This window comes from Serinus canaria, chromosome 6 (genome assembly GCF_022539315.1).
Source record: "Serinus canaria isolate serCan28SL12 chromosome 6, serCan2020, whole genome shotgun sequence".
Taxonomy (NCBI): Eukaryota; Metazoa; Chordata; class Aves; order Passeriformes; family Fringillidae; genus Serinus; species Serinus canaria.
The window spans coordinates 17,645,205-17,667,532 of NC_066320.1; the positions used below are offsets into that span (position 1 = coordinate 17,645,205).

The 22,328-nt window shown below is 40.2% G+C and overlaps 1 protein-coding gene across 2 annotated transcripts in view; it reads right to left on the bottom strand.

Moving 5' to 3' along the window:
• Positions 1-241: 241 nt before the first annotated feature.
• Positions 242-22,328, bottom strand: part of VSTM4 (V-set and transmembrane domain containing 4) — a 29,692-nt gene continuing 7,605 nt past the window's right edge. The window contains exons 3-8 of one of the 2 annotated variants that reach the window (XM_030241427.2): positions 20,612-20,680; positions 19,670-19,777; positions 17,109-17,142; positions 12,072-12,184; positions 11,184-11,245; positions 242-464 (exon numbers count right to left, since the gene is read on the bottom strand). In XM_030241427.2, coding sequence (XP_030097287.1) covers positions 339-464; positions 11,184-11,245; positions 12,072-12,184; positions 17,109-17,142; positions 19,670-19,777; positions 20,612-20,680 — 512 coding nt within the window. In that variant the 3' untranslated portion in view covers positions 242-338. Of the gene's footprint in view, positions 465-6,530; positions 6,995-11,183; positions 11,246-12,071; positions 12,185-17,108; positions 17,143-19,669; positions 19,778-20,611; positions 20,681-22,328 lie in introns of those variants that run through there. The other variant, XM_030241428.2, reaches the window with a different exon arrangement.

A 22,328-nucleotide genomic window follows, 5' to 3' on the forward strand; every position in this document is an offset into this window, starting at 1 on the left:
TGAGGCTTGCTAAGATACTGACATTGGCAGCTGGACCCATCACATCAGCATTAAAGGAGGAATAATGTTTAGTGTTAAAAATGCCCCAGGTGGACCTTCAGTCCATTTCCAACAGAGGTTTGGAACACCACCAAGGGAACCTCTGGGATGTCACTTGTAGAACAGCTGCTTTTTCTATGATTACTTTCAACTACATTGTGTTTAAAAGTCTCATAGAAAAATAGAAGTGTATGACTGGAAATAAAAAAATAAGGACATTTGTATGATTTTTATAAATAAACAGCACAGCAAGAATTAAATAGAACACAGACAAAGGACATTTATACAGGCATGAACTATTACAGCTTGTTCTCCTCAAAGAGTATCTGTGCGTAGACTGTCATACTGGAAATGCCTTTGGCTTCCTGAATTGGCTTCATCAGTTCAAGTTCAGCATATGTTAAATTCTCCTCTGCAATTTTTGGCTGCAAAACAGAACCAACAAATTCATTATAATGTCGTTACCACTGAACAAAGATACTTCATAACATTGGGTATAGTTCTTCTGCCACCCTTGCTAATTCTGCTGGGTTGTTAATCAATTTACCCTGCATTAAAGCTAGCTCATAGAAGATGAAATAAAAATAATATTAAAAATAGGAAACAGAGCTAAGTAGGATTTTCAGATTTTCTTCTAATTTAACCAAATATTTTCACAATTCAAATATTACAGATTGGAGAGATGTACTTTAGCAAAATGTTCAGCCTCCTTAATACTAAATTTCCCAATTTTATTTATTGCATATTTCACAATTTGAAAGATATATGCCAGATGTGCTTTCCAGCTGTAAACCTTGGACCACTTACATCTCTAATCACAGCCACTCACAGAGCCTCTCAGTATATTTCTTAACAGAACCAAAAAATGTTAAAAATACGCAGAAGGCAGAAAAAACTGGATAGAATTACTGCCATTCCAGTGGAATTTCACCACTTTTGCCAAGCTATAGATGAGTTCAGAGTTTAGAACAAAGGCCATTCCACCAAAACTGTCTGCTGTATTAAAATGATTGAATTTGACTTAAAACTATAAAATTTAGCTAAGGGAGATGGTCAATAAAATTTACTGAACAAATTTATTGTGTGTGGCAGAAGCTGCCTACTGCTATTGGCAGTTTCATCCAGACTCAGGTGGCTTAGAGGAGGAACATCTTGTCTTGTACTCCTGTGTGTGTTTTGCTCACAGTTGGGAGTGGGTTGTTCATGTCTAATTAATCTCAGAAAACGTAGCAACAAATAAAAGAGTTGCTGTGGAATTGTATGTGAGACCCTCAGTACTTGAAATGGATTTCAGTTCATCTGTAGAAGATTGAGGTTTATGCTCCCTGAAAAAGGGTGAAGTTCTACAGCCCTATGCAAGTGAAGAACAAGTGGAGAATTTGCTCTTTATCTTCTTGAGTACTGTGTTCTACCCAAATAACTGTGTCCTCAAATTGAAGTGCAGAAGACAATTAAAAAACCAAAACATTTCAGCCATGCAAATTTTTGCAATCACAAGAAGTAACCACGAAAAGGCTGCATCTCTCAGACTAAAAAATGGCAGCTGTAAACTTAAAACTGAAGTTTTAAAGTTCATGAAGTTTCAAAGTTCGTAATCCAAGATTTTCCATACAGTACTTAAATGTTAGGAAGAAGTTGTAAATATTTGCCAAGGCCAAAAGTTTCACATTTTATTTATTGCTTATTTATTGCTGATATAACACAAACAATTCCTGTTTCCCTGAAATGTGTTTGAATAAGTACTGTATTGTCTTCTGCCTAAAAAGATAAGCATCTAATACCCTCTGAAATCAGCCCCTGTGCTGCCCTGCTTCCTGTCCTTTGCACTGCTCTGGAATCCTCTCCTTTTGCCTTGACAGTTGCTCACACTCACCATTTCAGGTTGTTTACATCAGAGTGAAAAAGTTTAAACTCTTCCAGCATTAATTTGATCTTATTTCTTCCCTGCAGATCAAATGCTCAAAAATGTGTGCAGCAGCAAGTGGTGTGGCTGAAGGCAGCCAGTCTGTGCAATGTGAGTGCAGGCCCTTTGCAGGGCACTGCCTGCAGGGCTGGCACCTTTGCATTTCACTGGTCACACTGTCTTCCCTCCCTCCCTCCCTCCCTCCCCCACTTCCATGTGTCACCCCACTTCATCTCAACTTCTGGTCTCTTCACTATCAAATGCTCTGCTGTTGACAACACAGAACATTTCCTGCATTCACTGAATTCTCTGGTGTAATGACAAAAGGAATTCCTGTGGATCCAGACAGATCTTGACTGTAAGAGAAATCAAACATACATTTATTTTGTTAATATATTAAGACTGAGCTGAACCACAGTGTTTAGAAGGATATGTCCCCTATCCTGGTCTTGGCTTAAAGAAAAAAAAAAATTCTTGGTCAACTGCTGTGATGCCTGAAAAATTTTTATATTACCCTCTTCCTTCCACCCTGAAAGTATTAGCCTCAGTTTCTAGGCACTTCAGTTGTTTTTTGCTTTTATGTAAAGTTAGAGATTCCTTTTGAGATTTCAAATGATATGTGCCTGTCTATTTAGTCATGCTTATAACAGAAGCTAAATACAGGAGTTACATTGAGGGTGGACACAACAATAACACCAACAAATGCTGAAGATTTTATTTTCAGTGTATGAAAATATTTTGAGTTTCTGTTTGAAGGTATTGAGAATGTTGCTGCCAGCTTTAGTGTCACATCAGACCTTCAATGCATAATGATACACTGCATGTGAAAAGCCTCCTAGAAATGAATCTGATAAAACTTTTGAAACAAAGCTGTTGGTCACTGCCAGAGTAAAACTCTACGTCTCCTAAGTCTGATGCAGACATCTGTTGACGTAGAAATATTTTCATTGTTCTGTAGGAACCAGTTGTTCAGGACAAGCTAAATCTGTATATGTTTTCCCCTTTGTTTAATCGAATTTCTTGTTTTGTTTCCACTTAGAAAATGCTGCATGTCCTAAAATAGCCACCCTAACGCCCAGCTCATGTAAATTTTAGAAGTAAGATTTATGAAATCATATTGTCCAGGTGTTTTATTATATTATCTCAAAATTGTATTGTTTTCCAGTGTAGATTATCTCTTTATTCTTACCTTATTCTATTATGTTTGGATATGAAAAATAACACTAGATTCCCCAAAATAAGTCATTGGGCAGTAGTGGCTGATGTGTTGCTTTCATACATTTTTATGATGTTCCTATAGTAAACATAATTTAATAAAGCCAAAACACACTAAATAAATAATTGCATCTAGAAAAGCAATAAAACCAAATAAAATTAGTACTTTCATAAGAGGAAAAGGTACTTCAATTACTGCTACAAGCAACAGCACACCATAAAATGTGTAGAATAATTTCCCTTATGCATATTTCTAGTATGTAATAATTTGATTGAAAATATGAGGAAACACACAGGAGGTTCAAAATTGTGAAAGGTATACAGTTTTCAGCAAAAGATGTGTAATAACAGTGCATGGGAGCCAACAGCACTTTGAGTACCTGTGGTAGCCAGGTTTTTATTCCATACACTCTTCTGCACTTCATTTATCAAACACATGTTTAATTTAATTTTGCTGGTTTGTTTATCCAAAACCAACTTTTTTGAGCAGACAGGGAAAAAAAAAACCCCTAATTCTACAATTTCATCTCCCATTAGGATTGGATATTGTCTTGGCAGTGTTAACCTGGAACTGGGCCACCACCTTCTTTCTGGAACAATTGTGTGACTTCAGTAACTGGTGTTACAGGTGGGAGGGAGGGTAGGGCAGAAGAGGAAGAGACAATGAATGACTGGCCATTCACCCCCTTTTTTCTGTCCTGGGTCTTCCTCTAGGAGGCCACTGGGATTTCTAGGGCTACAACATCCTTTTACAAAAAATTGCATCATTGTTCTAAAATACTATGGAAATTATTTTTTCAAGTAGGATTCTATTCCAATGTGGCATTCCTAGATACAGTATTTATCTTGTATGTCTGTTTTCTCGTCTTGGGATCATACACTTTGCCAAAATATAAATTAGGAAGAGTTATGATTTTCCAGTGTATCTTCTGGCAAATGCAAAATGATTCCTCTTCCAGGTTTCTTCCAGTTTAATTTTAGTTCATTCCAGTCACAGGGCTTCCCATTGGCAACTATTCAAAAGAGTTCACTTATAGAAACATTTTTCTTATTAAGCAATCTGCAAGGTCTATCATGTGAATATGTAAAAGAAACTAAAGTATGTGTATATATAGTTTTGTTTTTTTTTGGTTTTGTCTAGTATATAAATGTGTTAGAAATTAACTAGAAGGATTGGAGTTTTAATCAAAGTCATTCTGAATTTTATTTCATAATTACCAGGAATGTCAATTTCACTCCTGCCAGGCTTAGCTAGTTTGTTTCTTTGCAGCCTGAAGGATGTTTACAGCGAGCAATATCAGACTTGAAAGTTCTTGAAGTTTTAACTAAGACTACTCTCATCCAAATTTGGGATTAGGTATGAAGAAAACAAGCAAATAATAACCTCTTAAATTTAACTTCTCTGGAAAAACAACTGATACCAACTTGCACTTAGAGACTGCTGCAATCTCACTGTTCCATGACCACACATGTTATCATGAAGATGACAAACCCAATGTGAATTTTTAGCTTACTATCAAAAATAAGCAGAAAAGGCCTGACTTCCCAGTTCATTTCAGTCTTAAATATTTTAGAGACTATTGCTGCAGACATTCCCCTTTGAATTCAGTGTCTATATAATCACATGTAATGTAGTTTTTGTTTGAGATATGATACAGAAAGACTTTTATACAGGAGAAAAAAAAACAACTATAGATGAAATGGAGTTTTTGGCTCTGAGTTTTCTGGATTTAACAAGCATGTGTCCCAAACTGAGCACATGGCAGGGGGTTAGAACAAGATGATCTTTAAGGTCCCTTCTAAAGCCATTCTATGAAATTCCAGTCAGAGTTTCTCAGTATTTTTAGTCACTCTGGTTTCCTGCAGTAACACTTGAAAATGAAACGACATCCTGGCATGCCCTGCACCCATGAGTGAATGGCTTAGGTCAGCAAGGATAAAACCCTGACCATTCTGCAGAAGTTTGCTGCTGTGATTGCCAGTACATGGCAAACTGCTGTTGGGTGGGCATGTGGTGCCCAGGGATGCTGCAGGAAGTGCAATGGGAAAGGAACAGAGCCAAGGGGTGCTGCTGATGTCTGTTTGATCCAGCCCCTAGGAATTGCACTTGCCAGGTTACTCCACAGCACAGAGCAAGCAGCCTTGCCCCACTGCCATGAAGGAGCTCCTCTTAGCAAGCACACTCTGGAACTACCATTATTTTTCTCTCCCTTTCTCTTGCAAAAGCCAAACTTGACTCTTTGGCTTTTTTCCTTTAATGTTTGAGAAACATCCTGTTTTGTAGCCACAGTCAGTAAAAAGCTCCACAAAAAATGCAGACACTGTCCAGATGGCACAGCTCAGGAGCATCCAGTGTCACTGCTGAGCACACTCCATCAAAAAGTGTTGAGACAGGACTCCCCAGGACAACTGATTGGCTTGTTTCCACAGGAAGAGATTGTTGGCTGTCTCTGTCTGCATGCCCAGAAGGGTGGAAACAGCCTGCTGAGTGCAGCCTGAGGGAAAGCGGGTAGCCCATCATCTCCTCTGCATATCTCCTCTTCAGAGCATCTGGTTTTTACAGTTGTGGAGGGGATGGGATATCACTGCCAGCTTTGCCATCACTCAGGGGCAGTGATGGAGGTGAAAGTGAGGATGTGCTGAAGCAAAGATCCAGCATGTTTGGTGGATGGGCTGCAACTCCCTTGCCTGGGCCACCAGGGACAGTGGGAAAGCACATGCTGGCAGTGGGGTCAGGCAGAAGAAAACTCACTGTGGCTTCAGAGAGAAAAGGATCTGACAGTCTGGTTTTAAATCTACATTGGAAAATCCTTCCCTGTAAAATATGTGGCCTTTATTGTGCTCCTGAGGGCCACAGATACACTTCATGCTCAAAACCTATGAACTTCAGCAGGTGACTTCCTCATTAAGATTGTGCCATAACTCAGAAGTCAGAAAAAGATATGTTTTTTTAAGAGCTTCAAGTGTTTACCAGTGTCAGTGATTTGATTGCTAGCAGAAAGCCAGAGATTTTCCTGTAACAGAGGAGCTTCAGAAATTACTTCTGCAGAAGTTCTGAAGCTAGATCTGCAAAATGACTTATCCTCTAGAAATTCATCTACTGGCCAGGAAGAGTACTGAAATACCAAGAGAGACATTCAGTGCTAAAGCTAAGAAATTTGACATTGGAAAATATGGAGAGTAGTAATTATGTCTTTTAGTGGCATTACCAGTTAAAAAGGGCAGGTTTTTCCCACTAAGATGCCTATTTTTACTCCCTATAGCATAAAGAGTTTCCTATATCCGCTGACAACAATATCTACAACAATTTGTGAAGACTCGTTCACCATTGCATCTAAATTTTGTCATTAAATCTCACAGAAGTTATGATTACAGAGTCAGGGACAAAGGTGATTTGATAAGTCCCACTGAATGAGTTTTGGGGGAAGAGCATCCTCACCTTTGCTAACGCTCCATTGCTTTTACAGTTGCAGTTATTCCTAGAGTCTAAACCAGCACTGCTGGAAATCAGGCTGATTCCTTCTTATTATTCAAAGTAATAATAATTAAAAGTAATTAAAAGTTTTCACTTCACTGGTGACACTTTTGTTACTCCAAAGGTGTCATCACACAAAAATCATCTACTGTGGGATTTTGTAAATACACAAGTCTCAAAACTGATCCAACAAGAAATCTTATCATTTATACAAATTATTCCTTCTTGGGAGTAAAGACAGCAACTTCAATCTGAATGGGGAAGCAAGCATAAATCAGTAGCTTTGAGTATGTTGAGTCGCAAATGTCAGCTGAGTGTGCAAATGATATTCATGTCCTATGAACATCTCACACCTAGAGAAACTGAACAAAAAAAAAGGATTATTCATCTTACAGAAAGAGGAAGTATGAGGACTGAAAGGAATTATTAAAGAATAACAGGGAGTCAAGGGAAAAACTGTTCACCACCCCTTTGTTTATCATATGTATGGTCTGACTGGAAGTCTGTGGACATCAATAATGCCTTAAGAAGTTGGGAGCTTAAATCATCACTCATTGTTACATGTTGTGGAGGAAGCAACTCTTCTAAGAGAAGGTGGCACAGCTTTTGACTTAAAGTCATCCACTACTATTTCCTTTCTACTTCAATTTAAAGTAGAAGGGAAGACCTGATTGGTCCCAGCTTCAGAATTCACAAATGACTGAGCAGATGCATTTAACTTCCTTTTTTTCTTTCTCAAGGAAAGGGCCAGTGGTACCTACAGTAAAGACTACTGAGGAATCCTACTAGTTGTGCAAAATACTGACTGCTGGAAATTTCCCTCCACCTTAGATAACCATAATCCCTTCCTGTTTCTCAAGCAGCTTTTACATCATCATCATCAGAAGCAGATCTCAGTAACCATGTAGCACTGAGCCACAGGTGATCCAGTCCAGCTGAAATAAGCAATGCTGTCTATGCTGTATGACTGAAGGCAGAAATCTGCTCCTCTCAAACAGCTCAGCACCATGGTCACTGGGAGGACTCTGCTCCAGAAGTCACACAGGAACAACATGCACTCTGTGGTGGGGAACAACCAGATATACTCTATTCGACAGAGAGGGTATTCAAGGGTTGGGCAGTGTAGGAACAGCAGAAGCCAACTCTTGTGGTCTGTGACACTTACATGGATGTGTCTGGAGAACTAAGCCCAAGGGATAATTCGTAATACAGGAAATATATACCTGATTTCAAAGTGAGATATTTATATGATCCAGCAAAGTGCACGCCAGTGGCAGAATCAGAAGATTCCTGCCTATCTTATCTGAGCAGGTATTTCTCCCCTTAAAATTAAGTGTGAAAATGATGAAGTCAACAAAAATTTAGCATAAAGATTTGAAGGTTTGATCCAACCTGAAGTTGCATCCTGTCCATTGGATGTAGTGAATCACACAGGAGTTCCTCAGAATGGTGGTTTAAACCTTCATGCAAAGACACTAAAGCCTTTTCATTTAGATGATGCTCTGTAACTGACACTCTTGGGCTATGACACTAATCTCTATGAGGCAATGAAAGCCTTACCAGAAAATTTGGTTGAGGAAGTAGAAGATTTATCTCTACCAACTTAAAGGGCTAAGTACTTAAGGCTAGAGAAGAACAGCCCTCAGAGAGAAGAGTTTGTGGGCCCCCAGAATTTTCTTTTTCGTAATGACTCTCTGTGCTTCTTGCATGCTATAAAAATCATCCCTTTTTGCCTTTCAGCATCTCTATTTCCTTTGATCTGTACACATTTCTCATTGATGCTAATAGAGAATGACACTGATGGGAATATTTTTGCAACAGGGGGAGCATAGAAGTGTTATTCTGGTTAAAACAAAAGCAATATGACTTAAGCAGAGTATTTAAAAGGCTTTACTCAAAGCTGTGCAATTGAACTTGGTAGTAGGCTTTCTCTCTTTTTTTTTTTTTAATTTTCATTGAGATTATGTCCATATTTTATCCAGGTTATTGTGTTCTTGTAAAATTATACTGCAACCCACTCTAGCACGTTAACAACAAAAGAAATTCTCTAGCTTATTATAAACATCTTTCAAGAAACCAAAAGCATATGTCCTCTGGAAATAATTTTGCTGGTATTTAGGCTATTACAAAAAATTTCCCAAAACACTGGAATTATTTTGTAATGTTCTTTTACACTCTAGCTTGTTAGCTTAGGTTTTCTAGAATATTCTCCTGTTGCCCCAGTATAGTTTCTTCCTTGGGTTGCACAGGAAAGATGCAGAAGTAGCTCAGAAACTCAGCAATTTGTGTCTGTCTTTGCAGTAGTGATTACATGGTAAGTGTGCCATCAGTGAAAAAAGACCTAGAGTAGACACCAGCTGTGCAATCATTACAGTTGGAAAGAAAAGGTTATTTTATCCTGCAGAGATTTGGCAGGATGATGATTTTTTTTTTTGCCCCAAAGCAGATGGAAAATTTAAAATCTGAGAATTTTTTGAGAATTAAAATGGAGAGACAAATTTACTAAAATTAAAAATTGTCTCATTTAGATGTATTTTATGTCTTTTTCTCTGTATTTTCTGTATTTTTTATCTCCTTTAACTTCAATTAGTTTCATTTTCCTCACTGAAAAAAAAAAAAAGTATGGATTATTTTTTCCTGAGAATACAAAACCAAAGACAACTGTGTTGTAAAAAGAGGCAAGAGGAACAGACTTGGGAAACTGCTCTGGGAAGTGCCCTGCTCAGCTTCTGAATGTGCCTTACAGACTGATTTTGGTTTTGTTTACTTTGTCCCTTAATGCACTTTATTGCTAGATGAGTCCATACTTGTTGCATCACTTTTTAACTAAAAACTAACTCGTGCCCAAAGATTGTGCACTGGCTGGGGGCTGCTGCATCTCTCCAGGTGCACTCTGAGGTGAAACAGGAAAGGGAAGAGAGCAGCACATGGGAACAGCTGCCTGCTGAAGGCCAACAGCAAGGCACTGAGACAGAGTTTGCTGTCTGCCTGCAGAGTGTGGACCCTCAGTTGTGCCAGGGGAGACAAAGCTGATTTCATTGTTTGGAAAGGCTTTACTCCTGCTCACCTCCAAAGTGTTTGGACCTTGACTGATGTTGCTGCAAGGGAAGAGCAACAGCTCTTTGAGGGCTATCCTTGGAGTTATTCCAGAAAGAGAAAGTATCTGGAAACAGATTTCCTTCAAGTTCAGCATGAGTTGATGTGCTTTATTAACCTGCAGGAAGTATCTGAGTGTTTTAACTGGTGAAAGCTTTTCCTAAGAGGGCTGCACACTGCCTGATTACTGACGTGCCCAGGTGCTGGGATTTACTCTGGGTGCATGGCAAAGGGTGGCTCTCACCCCTGGTGCCAAGTGCTCTCATCTGGGTCTTTGTCCTTTTAGCATAGCTTTGGCCTGCCACATGTCAACATATGGCCTTTTTCATGGGGTTTTAAAACTCTGCCTCTTCCTCTACCACAGCCTGACCTGTACAAGCAGAGTCTGGCTGAGGGGCGATCCCAGCAGGATCAGCAGAGGAACAACGAGCTCCATAGCCAAGCAGTGAAATTGCCTAAGATATTAGCTGAGCTGTTCTCAATTCATCTGGCATTATGCCCAGGTATCCAGGGCTGTAAAAAGTAGAGGTTATTTGCTGAAAATTGGTGGGAAGGCTCCCAATTCTAAGCCTCACCTGAAAGTGAAACCATCACATGGCATTTGAGTTATTCCAGTGGCATAATTTTAGCTACCCACCTTCACCTAATATAGAAAGTTGGTCTCTCTGGGATCTCTCTATTGCCAGAGAAGGAAGAAAGGATTCCCAAAAGGCAACTCAGAGCAGTCGGAATTACCAGGAGCATCAGGCTCTGACTCTAACTCATCTCTCTTTCTATTGCCTACACAGAGAACAGAGCAGACCACAGCTGCTGTAGGCATCTGAAGTGAGTTGGTATAAAACTCTGTCACTCTATTACCACTGGATACCTTGTCCAGGCACTGCTTTGTCACAAAAGCAGAGGAACAGCTCATCATCCATCTGATTTGTCTGGCATGTATGTGCAAGAGTATTTTCCAAACAGAAACTTGTTTGAGAGACCCAAGAGAAACTGTCATATGGAGGTTTTTTCCTTAGTATGAACTATATATATTCATCTTATTCCTGCACTTCTGATTTACACCAATGAAGTGCAGAATAAGGCTCCTCATTTCTCATTTGAAAAGTCCCAAAAGAAGTGTACAGTACAGTTATAATTCTGTCAGTAACTGATATTTTTTTTTCCAAAACACCAGCTGCTAAAAGCACGTGAGAATGAATAGCAGGTTTCATTTAAGGACAGGCCAAGTTTGTAGACATGACAACTGTTAAAAAGCTGGAAAACATAATCCAGTGTAACATAATGCTCAAAATGAAAAGAACCAAGAGAATTCATCATCTGAAAAATTATTATTTAAAAAAAAAAAAAAAAAAGGACCTGCATGATAGTATCTGAACCTACAGTTCTGGCAACATTACAGCATTTGTATTGAGAGAGAAGAATATACAGAACATTGTGTCATAGAAAGTTACTCACCAGGATCAATTTTCTTTGAGGTTTCAAGAGCTTGGGCTTTGGGAAATTATTGGCAATTGGAGCTAGAAAAATAAATATTAAGGCATCATTTCACTTTATTATCATTCACTGCCATTTTTAGTATATACATCAGCAATCTATAAATTACATATTAATAGCAAATTAGAAGCAAATGCATGTACTTACATATAAGTTTAACCATATTTCAGGTATTTTACAAGGAAACATGATTAATGTTTTGAATCAGAAAAATTCATAAGATTAAAGAATCTGATATGCAAGACATGCTGTTTGTATGCAAACACTAGAGCAATTTACCCCCTGGGAACTGATCATTTGTGACCTAACCCACAGCAAATCTTCAGGTCCTTTCCCTCTTTCTCCCACTGGCTTAGCACTGGCAGCATTGCTCAGAAAGTGAGAGAGACCCCAGAGCTGCAAATCCTCTTGGAAAATGAAGTCCCCAAGGGGCTGGTCTTTATCTGCTCAGTTTGCTTGACTTCCCAAGTCAAACTTCATGGGCAGTTTTAAAGAGTGCAATGTGCTGGGTCCCCTCAGAATACCCTCAACAAGTAATTTCAACTTGCCTAACTTTAATCTTCTCTTTGAGCAGGGTGAATATTGCTGCAGAGGTTCCTCTCTCTCCTCCAGTTGGTGGGAGCTGAGATCTCCTGCTTGGACTCATTGAGTAGCATCTCAGGATGGCTAAAGCTGCAGGGAGGTGCCAGCCTGTCCCACAGCAGGTACAGGGCATTTCCTCCCCCCCAGATGGGAGCAAGAACAGGCAGAGACAGTGGCAAAGGGCAGGGTTCCTGTCATCCCCCACTCTGCTGTCCCTCCATGGCTGTGCTCAGGATTTGAAATACCTCTGTGCCTCTGTTTTCATACCTTTTGCTGGGATGGCTGGTGGCTGCTCCAGTTTCTCTTTCTCCTTCTTTTTCTTTACCTTCTTAGGCTGTAGAGGAGACATGCTCGTCACACTGGTAACTGTCTCACCAGAGCTGCAAAGCACAGGCCCAAAAGTGAGGGGAAAACGAGGGCAATGGAGGGAAAGAAAGTTTGTCCCTGTGAATTCATGCAAACACATCACCTTACACTTGTGGGAGTCCATTCCCAACAATCTGGAATGTGATCTGGGTATTAAATGAAAAGCCTCTTATGGGGGTTGGAAATACTCTGGGTTTTGCATTTTTTCAGCCATATAGTATAGCTGAGAAACTCAACGAGTCTCACTCATCCTGGCATAGAAAATGCAAACTGTCAGGTTTAAACAAGACCCATTTCACAGCACCTATTCCTTGAGGGCATGTACGACCCCCCTGCTGCACCCAGAGTGAACCTCTGCCCACCTGCCCTCGAGGGTCAGAGGCTCAGACAGATTACAAGAGTTGCATTAGCTCCCGTGGGAAGTGTATGGAAAAGCAAAACCTTCAGTGCAGATTCTGGGCTAAGACTGGCTGAGGGATTAGGAGAGCATGCAGCATGTGTCCAGGCAGCTCAAAAACCCACATCTGCAAAATCTGGCTTCTTCAAGGGGGCCAGTGTGCCCAGGGAGTATAAAACAAGAAGCTCTGCTCCACTCTCTAACTCAGGCATTCCCCAGTACACCTGTGCTGAAAAGGTGCTCTTAGCTATGAGGGAAGAATACAAGTTATACTGTAAACAGACCCCTATCTGCTGGATTTTTTACCCTTATCACCTCCCAAAGGCTGAGATCAAAAATCCTGGTTCGAGTATTGAGGCTTGGATCTGCAGTCAGGTTGCAGTGGCTGTCACTGTCACTGTGGGTCACTGAGCTGTGGGGACTGACTCTGCAGGGGCTCCCTGCTGGCAGCCAAAGGGGAACAAAGCTGTCCTGGCTTAAGCAGCAATGAAAGGAATCTCAGCCCACAGCTGGGGTGTGGGGAGGGTGTAAAGCATTCAGTTATGATGGCTGCAGTGATGGAGGGACTTGGTAAGCAGTGGCTGCTCAGCTGCATCTGCCCCTGGGCTCACCCTGGGGAAGGTTAGGGCAGGATGGTTGGGCTTCAACAGGGACCTCTCTCCTCTGTGCTGTGAGTTCCACCATGCCATGGAACACAACCAGGGTCTTGTAACACTGATAACACTAATTTCACTGAATCTGAAATAATTTGTCCCAAGCTCCCACTCCTCTCCAGATTCTTTTGCATAATGAAACATTATCTTTATATTAATAGAATAAAATATGCTTTATATTAATAGGATAAAATATTCAGGGCAAAAGACTTAATGAAAGTTGAGATGTCTCAGCTATTGCCCACACAAGAACAGCAAAATTACAGACACATTTTACACAGCTGTAAATTCAAATGAATGTCACTACCACTGGTAAAATCACTCTGAATTTACACTTGTGTGGATTGCAAAAAGACTCTGGTTTGCTGGTATTCCTGAGTTCCACGCCATGTACTCAGTCAAAAACATAGGTTTGCTGCCAAACTTTCTAAAAAGTGTTTAAAAAATAAAATACATTCATGATTTACAAATAAATCACATTTTATGTAAACTGAGGGCTGGATTGAAACAATTTCTTAGTCTTCCTGCTCTACTATGAACCTATCCCACAACAACCATCTGTTTCTATACTAAAATCAAGATGAAATGGTTTAAAACCAGCAGAAAATGAAATTGTTCTGCCTGACTTCTTTGTACAAACAGCAAACTACCAAGAAGAAAGACTACCAAAAAGGAGATGAGAATTTTTTTCTTAATGTTTTTTGTTTTAATAATCCAAGGTCATTAAGGCAGATGTGTAGCCTAAAGATGCTGTTGTTATGTCATAACTTCTTTAGGCACAATATATGAAAAAGCTTAGTGTCAATTCATTGCATTAGTTATTATTCCTGCTTTGCCAGGAAAAGTGAAGCTACAAAGAAATGCATTTGAGACTTGCAGATTTCTTTTGAATGCCAGGGCCACACAGGGTTAACTAATTCTGGGAGATACAATAACTATACTTGCTGTCTCAGAGCTGAGCTCCTCAAACCAAACAAGGAGGCTCAGAAAAGACTCCTTGGCCCTGAAACACTGCCTCTTTGTGAGCTTGTCTTGTGCTGTGCCTAAAAGGAAAGTTAGTTTTTTATCTCCAGCTCCTTCTTCAGCCCTGGGCTTCTATTTCAATGGTATCACATTGTGCATTTCTTGAAGGGTCTAATGAGTTTTTAGAGAGCAAGAACAATATAGGTTCTGGTTAAGTAACCTGTGGAAGGTGTGTAATAGTCATGGAATGGGGCAGCAGCTGCCCTGAAGGTCATGGCTGTTGCCAGACCTCCTCAATTTTGGCTTTGCTATCCTTATTAGAGTCTAGGATGTGGAACTCTTCCTGTTGTCATCTAAGAAGTCAGCTATTTTCTCTCGTCAAAGGTCTGCAAGGGGGTGACAAAAAATTCACTTGAGTGAACTGGGAGTTACTTGGATATTTTCCAGGTAGGAGAGCTGTGGGAAAAGGTGCCAGGAATATCTGGGTTCTTGTTTCTGCTTCTGTGTGGCAGAAAGTGCTCCTGTAATGTGAGATTGGCCCTGTGGAACCAAGGTGTCGAGAAGGACAGCTTTCTGAGGCAAACACTTCATTTACCTCCAATTACTCATCTCCAGAAGAGCAGCAACTGAAGGACTAGAGAGTTCAGGCCAACACAAATATGAAAGACAGAAAAAAAATGTTCCTGCCTTCAAAGCTTCACCTCCTGGGGGTTTCTGGATCTGAACACTGGCAAAATGATCCAATAACAGGGAAAATAATATGAAGAAGGGTATTTAAAGAAAATACCAGAAAACGGAATTAGGTGGTTTGGAAAACTAAAAATAACTGTACTGTTTTATTTAGGTAGTTATTTTTAAAATGTGGTAGAGAAATGGGTTTTGGTCAACTATTTTTTTCCTTAATTTGTTATTGGTCAAGTAGCAAACCAAAACCTAAACATTTGCTTTGTTATACTCCGGAAATCTGGATTTAATTTTCTTTTCTACCACAGCCATTTTGTGAGACCTGGAGCAAATCACTCAGCCTGCTGTGCTTTAGATTCCAATCAAAAGCAAAAACATCATTCTGATGTCAAGACATAAAATATTTTAAGAGGCTTAGGTATTACTGCAGTGGGAATACAGACTTTTCTTAGACACCAGACTGTTAATGTAATTTTGAAAGTGGACTCTACTCTGTGTTTGAAATATCACTAAGGGAGTTGGAGTTGAGCTTCTCTAATCAAGGCTGAATTTTGCACGGTAGTAATTTTAAATGACAAGAATCACATGCAAATTAGTTAATCAGTTTGGGCCTAATGGATATTTAGACAGTAGGTTTTGGGTCTAATGTGCTGAATTAAGTTCCAAGACAAGGAATTTGCAGGTGAAGAGCAAAGAGTTCAAAGAAGTGATGGTTTGTGTTTTGAACAGAGGGTGGAAAATGAATGGTACCAAGTGTGAAACCTAATTATGATGCTGGTAACACTTTCATAGGCATTTAATTTTAAAGCCCCAAAGTCGATGCACTTTAGGCATGCATTTGTGTGATTGAGGATTTCATTAGCATAACTTGTCACACTGAAATACATGAAACCATGTTTTTATCCATATAGAGCCATGCATTTCTTTCACTTCTAGAGAATCTGTTTTATGGTGAAGAAATCACATTGGCTTGTTTTCTCCCTAAGCTGAGTGTTTGCAGCAGTATCACTGCTACATCATCTATTCCCAGAGAGCCAGAGTTTGCAGTGTACATTTTTTTCTGACTCCGTTTTTTCAGTTGGGTCTCATTTTTCTTCTCTTTTTATATTCCCTACCAATATACTTAAATTTCCTCCCCCTCCCCATTCTTTTGTGTTTGTTTGTTTTCTGTAATTCCAACTTTGTCCCAGCAGTTAATAAAGAAGGGGGAAAGCGAAAGCATGCAGGAAGAAATGAAAACTGCTGAGCAGTCTCTAAAATTTTGGGTGGTGCAATGGCTGGTCAAGGTCACAGAACAAAGATCTGTCCATAAATAATGTGAAAGTTTTGGGTTGTACTGGCCTCTCCTGAACCCTGTGCTGCTTTGTTTTGATTTCACTTCCATCTGAGTGCCAGTTAGATTGAATACCATGATAATCCCATGAGAATGCATTAAAAATCACACTGTTGGAGGATCTAGGGTGTGCTATCCTTGGCATTGAAGCCCACAGTGTCTAAAGAGACTCTGTGAGAAACAGTCTGTGATACCAAGAGGTACTGGATTTGAACTGCAAGGCAAGAAACACATGGTTTCTGTCAGTGAAAACTGGGAAACAGCTGTGTCTCTGTGTTGTTATGAGACATCCCTCTTTCATCTTTTTTGTTTGTAAAATATTTGTCATATATTACTGCAGCTCTAGTCCAATATACATATCAGGAAAATCATAAAGTGGAAATCAGCTTTATAGCCACACCATAAAAAACTTTTGGCAGCTGATGGTATTTAAAGGGGCAGTGATCAACACTGCAGCAGAAGAATTCTTCCCATCACTTTGAGTCTTCAGCTGGGAACAGACTGTGGGCCTTGAAAATCTGCTTTTGAACCCCACTCTGTCCCTGGGTGTGGGACTCCCTGGGTAACATTGTGATTTGGTCTATGTGCATGGAGACTTTAAGTCAGTACCATCCCATGAGGTGCTGGGGAACCCTAGAAACCAACAAAGAATGAAATTAGGCTTCTTCAGAAAGCAATTCAGAGCACCAAGGAGAGGCTTGTCACTGGAACACCTGCAGGACCTACAGCTAGCCTAGGCAGATTCTCCCTTTTCATGCACAGCAGGCACATTCAGGAGTCAGGGATCTGCAAATCTTTATGTTCCCATAAGCATTTTGAAAACATTACTCCTGATCTTCAGCACACATAGCAAAACAAATCCAGAACTGGTACCTTGGTGTAGAGCAAAGAGATGTGTAATCTCCTACCTGTTCTGGGGGCATTTCACCAGGTAATGCTTCACTGTCAAAGAAAAGAAAAGAAAAAAAGAAAGAAAATGTGGCTTCACACCAACATAGTTTATGAGTTTCAAATGAGCAGTGCAGACAGACCTGAGTTGCCAAGATGATGGAGTTGCCAGGTTGTTACACTGGGAGAGCTAATGATAGTCACCATACATTGTATTGTGCTTTAAAATGCAGTCTGACTGAAGAAGACATAGTAAGTCTTGGGAGAGGGGAATGTATTAAACAATACCAAAAATTTGCTGTGGAAATGCTGGGCAACACACATTCCAGTGGTCAGTCCAGCCAAAAGACAGCTTGCTAAGGAAAAGCACAGCAGGCCAGTAATTTTACTTTGAAGACTTTTATTTCCCTTGTGGTGCCTGTATTTATTTCCAGAAGCCTGAAATAAACCATTCACCCACAGGAGCCACGGCTGTTGCTAATGTAAGTCAGATTGTGGCCACAGGCATAAAGGGATCCCTTCTGGGATCAGATCAGAGGTCCAGTCCAGCCACCATCCTGTCTCTGACAGCTGTGTGTGTGAGCTGTATAAATCCTTCTTCATATTCCTTTGAGTCAGTAGTCCTGAGCAAGGGCAGTTGCCCCCACTGCAGCCTTTTAGGAGCCAGGGTTATTAAGATGCTCTTTTGTGGCTTTGTGGCTTCTATGCCTCTCTTAAAGGACAGACTCTGGCTCTTCTGGTCAACCTACTGCCAATTTATATCTCAAAAGGATGAGGGAGGGCATCCCTGGGTCATGATGTGAAGTTGAATGCAACACAGATGTGCCCCTACCTTCTCATTCTCTGTTCATTAAAGGGCCATGAAAAGCAGACACCAGGGCACTCACATGACCCTGTCCCCTCTCTACAGGAAAGTTTTCATATTTGGTCTTTGCTAAATTCTCCCATTCTAAGGGAGCCATACGGCTCCCAGAAGGTGCATTTTGGTCCTAAGGAAATGGGTGCTGAGAGCACCAGGAGCTGGGACTAATACAGAGACAATGTTTAAGCCAGTCAAGGCAGTGCTTCCATCTACCTGTCAGGCCTTTTTTAAATGTATAGGAGAACAGCAGGCCCAATCCTTCAGGAGTAAGGGAATGCTCATGTACAGTGCTGACACGTTTTTGAGCATGCAAATATTCAGATATTTGGGTAGCAAAGAAAGGTTTTAGCAGCTCAGAAGAACCTACTTTTTCTCTTTTGAAAATCCTTTTTCTATATTTTATATTATTTCAATATTTAGCTGGTGTTGGTTCAATGTAAATAGACCTTTCCTTCAAGCTGCATGTATGCTCACAGCAGTAAATTGACAAAACCAAGCAAATTCTAACCCAGTGTCTGCTCAAGAAAAACTGGGATACATCAGTCTAGTGCTTGTGGCTTCAGGGTGACTCACCATGACCAACATACTCAAGTGTGGGTACTCCCTTGGCACGAAACCTTTGTCATCACTTAACAGGGTAAGAAGAATAACATCCATCTTGCTCCTTCCTCTTGGCAAGCAGAGTTGTTGGGTTCAGTTAGAATCAGAGCTACTCTGCTAACTGCACTGCCAGGAAGATGGAGCCACAGTCTGAAATGTGTTTGTGGTCAGGCAAGGGTTTCTCTATACATCTATTTCTGGCTTTCGTGTCTTCTCACTTGTGTATCTGAGTCACTCACTCCTTCGTGGCACCTGAGTAGGCTGCAGAGGCAGCAAAGTCATCATCTTCTCCTGTCATTTACAAAGCTACTCACTAACCAGACTCTGAAAAGCTTCTGTTCAGAGGTGGTCCTTACACTCTCCTCTGACATGGTGGCTGCTAGGTGTGCTGGTATCTCATCCCTGCAGCTTGTGTGAGGTCTCCAAATAAATCACTTTCAAACCAAAATGAAAGCAGAGCCTGCACTGGTGACTCCACAGATCTGAAATAGCACTGCTGCTTACAACAACACTGCTTTGATGCAGCCTCTTTGAGAAACCCTCTCTGAGGCCCAGAATGACACAGTGACCCTTGAGCTTGAAATATCATTATGAAAAGACAGATTTGAATGTTGAAATGACGCTTTAGTTTCAGAAAATAACGCAAGTGAGATAGTGCTAATAAAACCCCTCAAATTCCCAAGAATATTGACAGCTACTCAAGAAAGGAGAATAAAATAGAACAGAATTAAGATTGCTTTGAAACCCCTCTACACATCTGGAGAAACGTGACTCATGCAAAATTTTAGCTTCTGGTCAGAATGTAACTTAATGATTCAGCACTTGGTCTTCTCTGAAAGAAGTTCCAACTACTTTCAACTTCTGTTGGTGAAAAGGTAGAAGATTTTTGAAAAGTCCAAAGCAACTTTAGTTTTATTTCCTCCCTATATAAAGGGAAGAAAATGCCTGTGTTCTAATTTGGCTGGCAGAATTTTTCTCTTCCTACTAATTTTAATTAAAATTAAAATCAAGGCAAGGAAACATTTATTTTTCCTGCTCTCCCTGCATTCTCTTGTCCTCTCCCCCTGCCCCCCTTTTTGGCAAGGGCTTTGCAGTCATGAAGAATGGCATTTCACTCACCTGTGGATCTCCTCTTGTTCAGAAGGGACTGGCAGAGAATGACAAGTGTGAAAAGGAGGACACTGATGATTCCTATGGAACACACGAACACTGCGTACACGTACAGATCTGAAACCCAAGCACAGGGGATGGTCAGTGCTGCAGCTGATGCTTCATGACCATGGGACAGGAAAAAAGAGACAAGATCTAAACAGACTCTGGTCCAAAAGATTTAGGGTAACAGTTCAGAAGTAGTTTAACCCTCTTGAAACTTTCCTATAGTATCCTGCTCAGGTTGAAATTTTGTTGGAGTCTGCATAAATCCAAATAGGCATAATTGCCCTTACGAGTTGTGACTCAGGACCAAACAAAGGACTGGTCTGGACATTTTTTGAGCAACAACTCAAAACCCAAAAGGACTTCAGTTAGGTTATTTCCCAGCTCAAACAGCTGTATATATATATATATATATATATATATATATATATATATATAGTTTGTTTGTTTGTTTGTTTGTTTGTTTGTTTTTTGTAACAAAAGAAAAAACAAACAATAAAACAAGAAAAGTGGCCATGGGGAGAGTGCTGAGTGGCTGGGGAAGAAGGAAGAAAATCTGCAATTGCTTCTTATGCTGGAAGCACTGGCTTGAAATTTTTGTATGATTATTTTTTTCTTTTTCAAACTACAGCCTTAGTCTCCCCTCATGGCTTTTATTCAGGTGTTGTAACATTTCCAGTGGTTATTTTCCATTGGCCATAACAGAAATATGAGAAACTGAAGCTGGACTCTTCCATTCTCTTTTGTCCAGTACCTCTTGTACTTTGTGGGATGATTTCTCAGGCAAGGCTGGGTTTGCACAGGAACTAGCAAAATTGGTCCTGATTTCAGGCACTTTAGTTGTCCTGTCCATTGGACTAAACTAACATCATGTATAAACACAGGGGCAGTTAGATGTATCTTTACCTTCAAAAAACTTCCAAGCTTCATGATTTTTCTTGAAAGTGGGATGATCAGAAGATTTTGACGAAATCACTGAAAAAAACCAAACAAGACATGACAAAAATTGAAAAACGTGTGGCATAAAAAGTTTGAACCTCTGGAAGTAAATGTATTTTGTCTTAGGCTTCAGTGCCCCAAGATTTTGCTTTATCTAATTGCCTTTTGATGAAACAGTTCAGAATGGTCACAGAATTGTCCTCTCTGTTTCAGGAGGATGGATGGCTGTCAATATCATAACAGCTGCACAGCCTAGAACCAGAACCCAAATGCTCTGACTGCTGAAATGTTGTTTAAGACCCTCTCTGCTCTCCTCAGCCAGATTGTTTATGCATGCTGATATTTTTTATGATACCAGATTAGATGATGTCTCTTAGGCCAATTCCATGACTTCTCTTTCTCTAGCAATCACTGCAATGAAATGGGAGTGTGGCAATGTCCTCCAGATTGCCAGTGAGGTCTGAACCTCCAAGAGAGCTTCATGTGACAAATCTTTAGAGAACAAGTATCTTACTGGCAAGGGAATTCATTGAGGAGTGCCCTGCAAGGATGTGAAGGGTGGGGCTAGATCAGTGGACATGCAACTCTCAGGACTAATGAAACCTTCTCTTCAGTTGCAATGGGAAGCTCATCCTGAATATTGTAACAAATTACTCATTTGTTACATGAAAGCATCACATGTGTAGATTTTTGGCAAGGATTTCAGGATAGCCTCCCTGAGAAAAGGGCTTTTGTTAATTTTGGGAAAAAAAATAATCTTGCATTCATGTATCTTGCAACATTTTCACTGTTAGAAAATGCCACATGTAACTAATATTTAAGAAGTCACACTTTCTTCTATGGGAAATTCTGATAAATAAGCTTCCCAACAAGACAGATTGTTGTGATAATCTGCTTGTTTTTGTTGTCCATGCCAGCAGGATTATAGCTGGACTGCCTAATTTTCTATGTTTGTCCTCCTGTTTGTCTCTTCTCTTGGATTATAAACCATTTGGACCTTGTCTTGCTCTTCCTAAGAAATGTGCAGTATCATGAGGGATTGCCTGATTGCAAATGATGTTTTTGGGGTGCTGAATAGTGTTCTAGGAAGAATACTGATTATTTTGAGTTTTCTCAGAGGAAGAGAGTAGAAGAACCATTTTTCTGGTGTTTTGGGTTTTTTTTGTCTCTGACAAACATGGTTTTTTGTGTATTCTCTACCATAATTGACTTGGTTTTAGGCTGACATTGATGACACTAGCCCAGGAAGAGATGCCTTTAATGGGAATATGGGGAAAGGAGAAAAGTTTGACTTTATCTTAGAAGACATTGTGTGGCTGGATTAGGAGGCACTTCTTGGCAACACTGGCACATGGATTTCTCTTGGTTTTACTAACAAGATTTGACAATAGCCTTCTTATAAATGCTATCCGATGTCTTGCATTCACAACACTAAAAGGGGCAAACTGCAACAGTTCAAATTTCAGGTGGACCTTCTGAAAACACTGCAGAGTTGCTGCAGGTGACACGAGTGCAGGAACAGAAAACTGTAAGGACCCCATCTCCACAACAAGGCTTCTTTTCCAAAGAAATGTATTTTGCCACTAAAGTAGAAGCCAGGTATGTAACTAAAATTTAAATGTCATCATTACACGGTAAGGAATTGTAGCCTGTAACTCAACTGGTTTTCTGTAAATCCAACATG